General features: G+C 38.2%; 1 protein-coding gene across 1 annotated transcript; it reads left to right on the top strand.

The window, feature by feature from the left end:
• Window positions 1-3,076: 3,076 nt before the first annotated feature.
• Window positions 3,077-9,734, top strand: LOC127412468 (neurofilament light polypeptide-like). Its single transcript, XM_051648853.1, has 3 exons — window positions 3,077-6,982; window positions 8,223-8,347; window positions 8,496-9,734. The coding sequence occupies exons 1-3, from the start codon at window positions 6,011-6,013 to the stop codon at window positions 8,554-8,556; spliced, it is 1,158 nt and encodes a 385-aa protein (XP_051504813.1). The 5' UTR covers window positions 3,077-6,010; the 3' UTR covers window positions 8,557-9,734.
• Window positions 9,735-11,628: the final 1,894 nt, after the last annotated feature.

Genomic DNA, 11,628 nt, shown 5'->3' with positions numbered 1-11,628 from the left:
AAGTCAGTGTCGCAAAATTACAGCCAATAAAAATGAAGGTAAGAAGAACTTAAATTGCACACTCAAATGTTCCTTGTCTCTACATAATTTATAAGTTCTTACTGTTTAGGGCAGTGTTTATGTTTCAAAGCTCTGTTGCTGCCTTGAATTGTTGCATCTTTAACATGAACTTCCTTGGAAGCTTCATTATAGCTGCTGTTCTGCTTACATCTGAAGGAAAAGAACATAAAGACATGTTACAAACATGCTATGTTCCATACTTAACATGTTTGCATTGTGTCTTAATGAAATGTGTGCTTTGCTTTGCTAATAATTTCAGCTGAATCACTGGTATTTCATGTTTTATGTTTTAAGGGTTCTATGTCAAAGGCCCCCCTCACCCTCTGGTTGAACAATAGAGGGGTTCCATAATACTGCCCTGCTTTGTGGAAAGCCCATTACTTCTGGAGGAGCTGGAGGTCGAATGGGAAAGGACTGATAAACAGGAATTAGTGCACCTGTTTGAGAATGGAGAGGTTAGACCGGAGGCTCAGTTTCAGTCTTACAGGAACAGAGCTCATTTTTTTCTGACCAGATCTTGAAAGGAAACTTTTCAATTCTGTTGGAAAACATAACAGTTGTAGATGAAGGTATTTTCAAATGTGTAGTCTGCTATAAATAAAGCAATATAAATAATTGTTTGAATTAAGACAAAAAAAAAAAAAAAAAAACATTTGGGGCACTCTGGACTTTATGGAACATGTTAACGACGTGAACTGACTTATACATAAATGACCTTTACACCAGTTGGTTAAAAGTAAAAGGTAGTTCTGAGAAAAGCTCTAGCATCAATTGTTTGCAGATGCCCCTTAGTTTGATATTTTGTGTCTAATGCAATTCAGACAGTTTTAAGTGTGACAAAGGTACCCAAAGACTTTTTTGGGTCACTGTAGATATTTTTAATATATTACTAAATGCTACTAAATTTTATGTTATCATAATGATCATATTTTTCTTTTGTATTCAACAGAGCAATGGCGCCTGCAGCTGTACGGCCGTACGCACTGTGTACCATCAGCTCTCCGACTTAGAAATATTTACTCTCAGTATATTTCATCAATCATGAAATGTGTCCCATATTTCTGTTGGCTGTTTAAAAGAACTAACAATACCAAGTTTGCGAATGAATAATTCTTTTGAGTCGGTTCTTTTCAGTGAATTGGACAAACAGGCTTGCAAAAGTCTGAATCGATTCGTGATTCTGTACAATTCGGTCAGAGCTCTCTCACTGAATCATCTGGAGCGGTTTCTCACACAGTAAAACAGTATCGGGATATTTACGAATACAGCGCTGGATACAGTGTAAATTTACCTACAGTCAACTGAGAAGCTAGTGCTGTGTCATGTGAACAAGGGGCTGTTCAAACTGAACGTGTTTGTGCGTCCACTCGCGCTGTTTTTCAATCGTTTTCCATGTAAACATTCGCTAGATGGATGTCTTTTGACAACTGCGTCACGTTTCACTGTGTTTTTAGCATCTCTCACAGGAGCGCTGCATTTTTAGACGCGGTGTCAAGTTAAATAAATAATCTCTCTAATAAATTCTTCAACTGATAAAAACGTGTCTCGAGACACCTGCGTTCGGCTCCCGTGGTGCTTTTTGCTTTTTTAGCGCGAGAACGTGTCTGTCGGAAAGGTTACTGGAAGAAATGCTTTAACATGAATGCTAATCATACTCGAGAAAATAATACAAATGCTTATCTTATCCCCACCGAGGACCTAACAGGTTTCAGGTCGGGTTCAAGTTTGTAATTAATGAAAAAATAAACAGGCCTTCTGATCTTGTTTTGCGCTCTCACTCACAGGCATGCGCGAACGGACGAGTTAGGGGCCTTTCACACAGAATGTATTTTTGCGCATGTCTGTTCTGTTTTCCCATTGTTTAAACACTTGCTGGACTAATGTCTTTGACATTTGCACCGCGTCTCGTGAAGGACCGGCACTGTTAAAACACCATGTCATGTTAAAAAGAACTTCAGATATTCAAAAACGCATCCCAGTTAGCAAAATTTGTCTGGCCCACTTGTGGGCCAAATACTTGTCTTAGTTCTGGCCCAGTATATGTCCTCGGCCCTGATCTGGCCCACACATCAGAAAGTGAGCAGAACTAATGGATGTGGCCCAGAGATTGTTAAATGAATGGTTCTGGCCCAGATGCAACCCACAGTGTGTAAATTGAAGGAGGAACTTGTGTGGACCAGATGTGACCCAAATAAAGCTAATACTATTGACCTTATAGTTCAGATGTGGCCTGATAATGTCACATGGTGTTAACTGTGCTATCATATTCAAATAAAATGACAACAAGCAGTTTAATGAATGATTTTTATTTTTGTTGAAGTTTATGAGCTGAGAATACAGAGAAGTGCAGAACAGTTTAAATTAAAGATTTGTATTTTTGTTGAAGTTCATGAATTGTCAATACAGAGAAGTGCAAAACAGTTTAAAGGGATAGTTCACCCCAAAATAAAAATTCTCTCATCATTTACTCACCCTCATGCCATCCCAGATGTGTATGACTTTCTTTTTTCTGCTGAACACAATTGAAGATTTTTAGAAGAATGTTTCAGCTCTGTAGGTCCATACAATGCAAGTGAATGGTAATTAGACCTTTTGTAGCTCCAAAAACACATAAAGGAAACAAAGAAGTAATCCATATGACTCCAGCGGTTAAGTCCATATCTTCAAAAGCGACATGATAGGTGTGGTTGAGAAACAGAACAATATTTAAGTCCTTTTTTTACTCTAAATCTCCACTTTAACTTTCACTTTCAGATGTGAAAGTGAAACTAAACAGGCTTCATATGTGACTTTCAGATGTAAAAGTGAAAGTGTAGATTTATAGTAAAAAAAAAAAAAAAAGGACTCACCCACACCTATCATATGGCTTCTGAAGATATGGATTTAACAACTGGAGTCATATGGATTACTTCTATGTTTCCTTCATGTCATTTTTGGACCTTCTGATTTCTGCTCACCATTCACTTGCATTGTATGGACCTACAGAGCTGAAATATTTTTCTAAAAATCTTTGTTTGTGTTCTGAAGAAAGAAAGTAATACACATCTGGGATGGCATCAGGGTGAATAAATTATTGAATGAATGAATTTTAATTTTTTGGGTGAACTATCCCTGTAAATGAATGATTTTTATGTTCAGCTGTCAGTTCAGAGAATAGTAAAATGCTACAAAATGATGTTGCAACCTATAAAAGCAGCTCTAGGAATACTTTAAACACATTCATTTATTTGTTACAAGGCATAAGTTTACCTATGGCATAAATTAACTTTTAAAAAACAGTTCTTTTAACGTGTAGAACAGAAATAGACTGGAATGGAGTGGATATATTTTCCTCTTGTACACTCAAAATGGATGTTTACTAATAAAGTGCACTGACTGATTTGACCAATTATTGATTTGATCAAATACAATTAATTTGATCAATTTACTGATTTTATAAATGTAAGTGTGTGAGTGCATGGCAAGGGCAGGCTATTACACCTTGTTGCGCATATTCTCCTTCGCGGTCTGAAGGCAGCTGAAGCCACTGTTTCATTACTGACTCTGTTTCTGAATTTGTTGCCCTCAATGTCAAGGGATTCTTTCGGACAGCATCTAATGAACATAAGTAGAAAAATCAAAGACATTAAATTCTGTCAGCAATAGGATACACTGCCTCGACATGGAACATCATTGGAGCCTACACAAATAATCCACACAAGATTCAACTTTCCCATGAAGTATAATTAATATCATTAATGAATTGATTAATTACAGAATGCTAGCTAATTCAAGATCATTTCAGCTAACGTTAACAAACGAGACAGCAACAAACAAGATAGCTAATATAACCCTCCTCCTGGAAAGTCAGTTAGTTAGCTATAAAGTTCAGTAGTCATTGTACAAAGTTAGATAGCTAACTAAAATTAATATATTGTAATTTAAGGTATGTTTTTCTAAAGATACACAACAACAGTCAGTGTAACGGTCTCCAGGACTGAACAGGTTTTCTAACGTTATGTTCTTTCTCCTAACAGGCTATCACATCTAACGTTAGGCTATATAGATATAGAAAATTATTTTCCACTTGACAGTTAAAACAAGACTGGAAACTGAACATAAATTACCATGACTTACCTTTTTGCAAATTATTCTGATCCTCTTGAAAAAGGTTATACATGCTGCATCCACATCAAGCAGGATCCGAGTGTCAAAGATAGCTGGGCTCTGCAACTAACCACCAAATCCGTCAGTCGGCTGTGTTCCGTAATTTTAGCAGTGACAAAAGGCAACTTTATATGTTGTAACTACACTAACAAAAGTTTCATTACACATGTCACACATCAAAAATGTTTGTTGGTGAGACTTCCTAATGTTTTCTAGGAGGTTAATTGGGAAATATTATTACATTATACATATATAGGTCTAGTATACTGGCTGTATTGATGATGATTGTATTTCTTCTCTCGCTATCTTTGTCCCAGATTTAGTTTGGGCAAATGTTATGATTGTTACACTCATCTGGCATAGCGCATTTATTTTGTATTACCTTAACAAGATTCTGGAGTACACTAATGGTAAGTTGGTATGAAATGTCAGCACACTCATTCTATAAAAACAGCAACTGCAGACATTTCTCGTGATTTGTATGCTATACCAGTGCCGTTTCTAACCTTATGAGGGATCTTATAAACTGGCAAACTGGGAGTGGGGGCCCCTTCCATTCTCCGACCATGGAAGGGGGTTCTTCTATGGGTACGCCTGGGGCCCCAATTGAAGAGGGGCCCCAATTGGCTGCTTTTACTGCTTTCACCTAGAAACGGCCCTATGCTATGCAATCTATGTCTATTTCAGAGCTGTCGGGTTCGTTTAAAGTTATGTTTGACACTTCATTTTATTACATTGTTGAATTGCTGTAATATAGTTTACTCTCATAGTTTAATAACTTTGGTTATGATGCCAGAATTATCTACTAGAATTTATTGTATATACTCCAGTTTAACTTTCCCCTCCCATGCACGTGTAAATTCTGAAATAACATTTATTATGTGTTTAACATCACAGCTTGGAGACATTGGTGAATCAAGATGTGCTCTCCGAGAATGGCCTTACTGAAACCAAAAGATGTCAGCAAGAGTCAACACCAATCCTGGGAGAGAGTGAACTAGACAGAAAAGTTTAAAATCTTTCAAGCAATAACTTAACACCATATATATCATGAACTGATGCTATCCTTTATTATTTGTACAAATTGTAGATTTCAATTGAGAAAAAAACCCCCACATTAAATAGCATTATTAAATAGAATAATTAAACAATTAGGTTTCAATGGTTTTCATACATTGTATGGTTGTCTAATAAATTGTATATAACTGTATATAGTTAAAAACACTATATTATTATTCTTATCCTACTATGGGTCTTGATACTTGGTATCTATGTTAATCTATGTCACTATGTTATTTTTATCTTCTCTGTTGTTCTAATCTCCACAATATTTACTGGCATTTTCCCCCCATATCCTTAATCAAACTGCATGGATTTCTTCACTGTGTGTTTTTAACATAGACTGATGTCGCCATTTGAATAATATTACAAAATTTTGTCTGAAAAATGCAGAGTGACCCTAATAACCATATCAATCTGCCCTACTTCCTCTGATATGCTTCTCTGGCCAAAAAAGAAACACAAAACCAATCAGCAGCATCATGACACTGCTGAGAACACTCATTGGCTAAGAAAGCAGAGACATGCTGTGTGTGTGTTTGGGGGGAGAAGGTGTATGTGTGTCCTGTATAAAGCAGACTGCTCTGCAGCATTTCTGAACTGGTGCAGTGCCGGTTCATCTCCACTAATGGTGTGCAGAACAAGGGGGACTTAAAGAGAACAACTTCTCAAACCAACAAATCAACATAATTTGAAAACAAAACAAAAAAGCAACAAACCAAAAAAAAAAAACAAATCCTGCACCATGAGCTTCAACCCTTTCATCTCTTCCTCTCTGTCCTGTCGATGGGATGACTCCCCCACCACCTACCGGCTCTCCAAGGGGCCCTTTACTTCCTCCAGGTGGCCAATGCTTTTGGAGCCGCTGCAGCACTGGGAGCAGATGAACCTGAGTCAGGCGAGTGTAGTGAATGCAGTGCTGTTGGAGCTGCGGGCCCAGGAAAGGGAACAGTTGGTGGGGCTGAACAACCGCTTTGCATCCTACATTGAGAAGGTGCGGCAACTTGAGCAGCAAAATCGGGCACTGCTTCTGCTGCTGGAGGCCCTTCGCCGTGGTCAGAGTCAGCCCTCCAGGGTGCAGCAGCTCTACACACAAGAGGTACGGGGTCTCAGGGAGCAGTTGCATCAAGAGGCCCAGAATAAAGCATGCATGGAGGCGCAGAGGGACCAGTTGCGGGAGACCCATGCACAGCTGCACGAACACTGGGAGGAAGAGGCACGCCTGCGTATTCGGGCAGAAGACGACCTGCAGTGGCTGAAGGAGGAGGCAAGCAGGGCCGTGCTGTGCAGATGTGATGCAAAAGCCAGTGTGGCCTCCCTTGCGCAGGAGCTAGCATTCCTGAAGCAAGTGTTTGCAGAAGAGCAAGAGGTGCTGAGGGTCCAGCTACAGGTGGCCAGCCTAAATGTGGAGCTGGACACAAGTAGACCAGACCTGTCGGCTGCTCTCAGAGAGATCCGAGAACAGTTTGAGAGCCTGTCTGGACACAACATGCAGACAGCTGAAGCCTGGTATCGGGGTAATGTAGCAAGTGTAGTGGAGCTGACTGATAAACAGGACGAGGCTGTGCGCTTGGTGCGTGAGGAGACAGCTGAGTACCGACAGCTGCTGCAGTCCCGTTCCGCTGAGGTTGAGGCACTGAGGAATGTCATTGAGTCACTGAATGCACAACTAGGGGAACTAGAGGAGACGCAGAACACTGAAGTCAACAAGTACCAGGTATATTTCAAATGAAAACTATACTGCCCTACAAAGGCGAAATGCAGTAACTACGGCAACACTAAAACTGTGAAAAATTGCTTCAGTGTTTTTTTTTAATGTTCAGCCCAATGTGGATTACAATATAGTTTCCCTCTGATTCCTGAATTTTAGCATTGAGCCAAACCCACCTTTCACAGGACAGATCATCGTCTAAGAGACTCAGTATTGGTTATGGGTTTTGACAAAATGTGTAACTATTGCATTTGGCCTTTGCAGGGCACTATATCGCTAGCAATTAGTACCACTGAATCTTAAGGAATATTCCTGGTTCAATACAAGTTAAGCTCAATCAACAGAAATTGTGGCATAATGTTGATTACCCCAAAAAATAACTTCGACTTCTCCCTCTGCAGTGAAGTTGTAAAATTGGATATAACTTTACACAGATATGATAGCAAGTGATTTTATCACACTAAAATCATGTTAACACACATATTGTTTATGTCTTGTGGCTATACTTTTAAAATAGTGAATATTTTAATGTTGACGGATTGGCCCCTTTCACTTCCCAATTCAGTCAAGTGTCTCACTGTAACCTAGATTTTTATTTTTATTTTACATTTTTTAAAGAAATGATGGACAAGTTGGATTTAATTTTTGTGGTAATCCACATTATGCCACAAATGCTGTCGATTGAGCTGACTTGTATCAAACCCAGAATATTTCTTTTATTACAAAAAAGCACCACGTATGTCTATATGGAGACTGCGGTATTCTGAGAAAATAAAGTGAGGTCAGCATACCATTGACTGTTGATTTATGATTCATGTTGATAAATCATGCCAAAGCAGAAAATAATCTTTATTCACATTTATGCACATGACTTTGTGTTGACACTAAGGTGAGAGACAAGTTACAGAGATAGGTTATGTGCTGTTATACATGCATACAACAGTCTCAACATTGATGGAATACTGTTTCTAATGTGTCCTCCCATTTTTGTCATTGTTAGGTTTAATTGAAATGCATTTACAACCAACTAATGAATCTGTGAATTGTTACTGATGCTGACTCATTCCACCAATGCTGAGTCATGACTTTCTATAGACAAACTGAGTAATTACAAATAAAACTGATTCTAAATGGGAAAGACTGCAGAGCAAAATCTGCATGATCTGTGGTCTTTGGCACAAATATAGCATGTTTCTGTCAGTTTTTAATAATTTTGGTATGGATTTATTCTTTGAACTGGTTGTAGGGGAAGATAAGTGACCTAGAGAGGGACATTGCTGATGCGAAAGAGGAAATATCACTCTATTTGCGGGACTACCAAGATCTGCTTAATGTGAAGATGGCTTTGGATGTTGAGATTGCGGCTTACAGGTAATTCACATCATTTAAAACAGTTTCACAGCTACAGTAGATTGTTTAAATTTGTCAAAAAAAAACTGTAATTCAAAGACATAACTTGAGATCACAAATACACTGATGTGATTTTTTTTATTGTCTTTTATTTTATACTAACCAACAGGAAACTCCTGGAGGGAGAAGAAAATCGATTTACATATTCCACCATCCCACTCCTCGCCTAAACACCTGAAAACATGAAACCCCTGGGCCGTAACGACGATATGCATACATCATTTTCTTAATTTGAATACTGTTGTGCCAAATCAACCAATTTTTTATCATAAAATTACCCCCAAGGTCCTGAAATACAAACCTACACCTCAACTATCTCAGTTTCAGACATCATGAAGCACCTATATTTGCTTTTCCAAACCACCCAACTAACCTAGAACCACTACACCAGACCCTCTTTGCCACATCAAATCAATTTTGCATCTACCTCCATTCCTAGTTCTTCAATTACCTGACCCCAAGTATCTAACCATGAAACTAAAATAGCAAATCATTGCTGTAAAGACTGACGAGCCCTTGTGTCACACAAGAGGTACATTAAAAGAGGTCCCCCTTCTTCTTTACACTCTAAATAAACATAAGGCCACCTTGGAGACATTGTTAAGAGCAGCACTCACTCAGCCAGAGCTCAGTGTCATGTTGGTCGATTCTTGTGGTAGACCTTAGAATGGTTCGACTTTTAGAACAGTACTTAGGTGTTGTTCTGCAAGTAAATCCAATGCTAATTCTCTTAATGTTTGATCCTTGCACCCATTGAGCATCTGATTAGCCAGTGATCCCCTGCTATGCAAACTTTTAACCAATTGTTTGTGGAGGTGGATTGTTAAATTTAATCTAGCTTTGGGTGATGTGCAATGGATTGAAGCTAATTTAAGTTTAACTGAAGCTTAATTTTCTTAATATGACATAAGACCAAGAATCAGCCAACAGGAAGTGTCGCACATCCCTGGCTCTTTAGCTTCCATGTAGTAAAAGCAAAAGTTTAGTTGTATGTTAGCTTATAGAATGTATTATTTCCATTGAATGTAGTAGAACTTCATTTGCTCATTGTATGTTTTCTGCTTCTCATATTGTTTTGTTGAGGATATCTGATTGTTTTACACAGTGTTTGACTTGACAAAAGCATGACTGAAAATCAAGAGTAGGATAAACTTGTGGTTAAAAGACAAATGTCACGCTATCATCTGCTTCTGTTGCGCCATCTAGTTTAATGTAAACAAATTATCAGTAATTTGGTAAATGAACAAGTAACCGAGCCTGTTTACCACGACAGGCTCTGAACTAATTGTATGTTTGCACCAAAATACATCCAAAATAACAAATAAAATGAAACCTCTTGTTGAGCACATCTCTGTATGTGTGAGTGTGTGTCTGCGTGCTTTAAGTATGTGAATATGAGAGCTTTTTCACAGACCTCATTCAGAGTAGTGCCATATATAATTTTTGATGGGAATGTAACCTCCCAGTTACCTAAATTCTTGTGAGAGCTGCATGTGACGTTCACACACTGTCCCTGCGTTCCAAACGGATGATGGCACTTCTAAGGGATTACAATCATTATCGCCATGCTGACGAAAAATTGAAAAACATACCAGATAGCACATTTACATCTCCAAGATGTCTGTATTAGATCTTTTCATCTGGAAAGCATATATCATAATCTAATTAACATCTGCTAAACATATTAAAAAGATCTGATTTACAAACAATCTAAATCATAAACATCTATAAAAAAAATCGAGACATACGTCTTGATGGATTGCAGATGAGCAAATAACGTAAAAAATAAGTCTTCCTGATGTAAACACACACATCAAATAGAAGTCTGGATGATGTACACTGGAGGCCAAAAGTTTGGAATAATATACAGATTTTGCTCTTATGGAAAGAAATTGGTACTTTTATTCACCAAAGTGGCATTCAACTGATCACAATATATAGTCAGGACATTAATAACGTGAAAATTTACTATTAAAATTTGAATTTTTTTTCAGAACTTCTTAAGCTGTTTGTGTGTAGTGCTGAAAAGCCAACAGAGTTTATGTGTAGTGAAGGTGAAAAGCAAACCTTTTGTGTACTGCTGAAAAGCAGCCTTATTGTGTGACTGAGAAGTGCAACAATAAACGTATATGTGTTTTGTAAAGCCGGCTCCAACATCCTCCTTTCCGAACCTAAACTGTTACAGGACATGTGAAGCATCTATTTCTCAAACTAGAGACTCAAATGTACTTATCCTCTTGTTTAGTTGTACATCTGGCCTCCCACATCTCTTTCTGTCCTTGTTAGAGCCAGTTGTCCTTTGTCTTTGAAGACTGTTGTGTACAACTTTGTATGAAATCTTCAGTTTTTTGGCAATTTCAAGCATTGTATAGCCTTCATTCCTCAAAACAATGATTGACTGACGAGTTTCTAGAGAAAGCTGTTTCTTTTTTGCCATTTTTGATGTAATATTGACCTTAAGACATGCCAGTTTATTGCATACTGTGGCAACTCAAAAACAAACACAAAGACAATGTTAAGCTTCATTTAATGAACCAAACAGCTTTCAGCTGTGTTTGATATAATGGCAAGTGATTTTCTAGTACCATATTAGCAATTTAGCTTGATTACTCCAGGATAAGGTGTTGGAGTGATGGCTGCTGGAAATGAGGCCTGTCTAGATTTGATCAAAAATTACTTTTTTCAAAAAGTGATGGTGCTGTTTTTGTATATCAGTAATGTCCTGACTATACTTTGTGATCATTTTGGCTGCCAGAGTACATGTGCTATCAGGGATCTTTCTAACACATTTCAGTAAAAAAAAAAAAAAAAACTCCAGAAAACACGAGTTGTGAAAAATAGATGTGCTTGCATCATTATACAACTTTATACAGTGCATGCCATTAAAGAGACTGTAAAGGGGGTCGCACACCGGACGCGTCTAGCGGACGACATGGCGTGTTCTAAAATTCAAAACAACGGCTTTCATTAAAAGTACACACACGTGACCCCCGCCGAGTTACGACTCCGGAGGCTGCTCAAATTTCTGCCGCGCCACGGAGTGCAACTCGCATATTTTCCATTAAATTAAACCCAAATCATTATCAAAGAACATGGATTATATACTTTAGCGTTCTTCATTCTTGAACAAGGGAAAAACCTTGGTAACTTTTGTGTGTACTGTCTGCAACCTGAACTGCATCAATGTGCTCTGTGTTTGATTCATGTGCCATGTCCTAGCTGCGACGCGATGTGGCGTGCGA

This window comes from Myxocyprinus asiaticus, chromosome 21 (genome assembly GCF_019703515.2).
Source record: "Myxocyprinus asiaticus isolate MX2 ecotype Aquarium Trade chromosome 21, UBuf_Myxa_2, whole genome shotgun sequence".
Lineage (NCBI taxonomy): Eukaryota > Metazoa > Chordata > Actinopteri > Cypriniformes > Catostomidae > Myxocyprinus > Myxocyprinus asiaticus.
This window is presented reverse-complemented; position numbering and strand designations above follow the sequence as displayed.

Bases quoted from the DNA above. Each gene is read 5' to 3' on its own strand.
- LOC127412468 (XM_051648853.1), top strand. From the start codon at position 6,011: ATGAGCTTCAACCCTTTCATCTCTTCCTCTCTGTCCTGTCGATGGGAT. The intron at 6,983-8,222 runs GTATATTTCAAA...AACTGGTTGTAG, and splicing joins CTGAAGTCAACAAGTACCAG to GGGAAGATAAGTGACCTAGA. The intron at 8,348-8,495 runs GTAATTCACATC...ACTAACCAACAG, and splicing joins GTTGAGATTGCGGCTTACAG to GAAACTCCTGGAGGGAGAAG.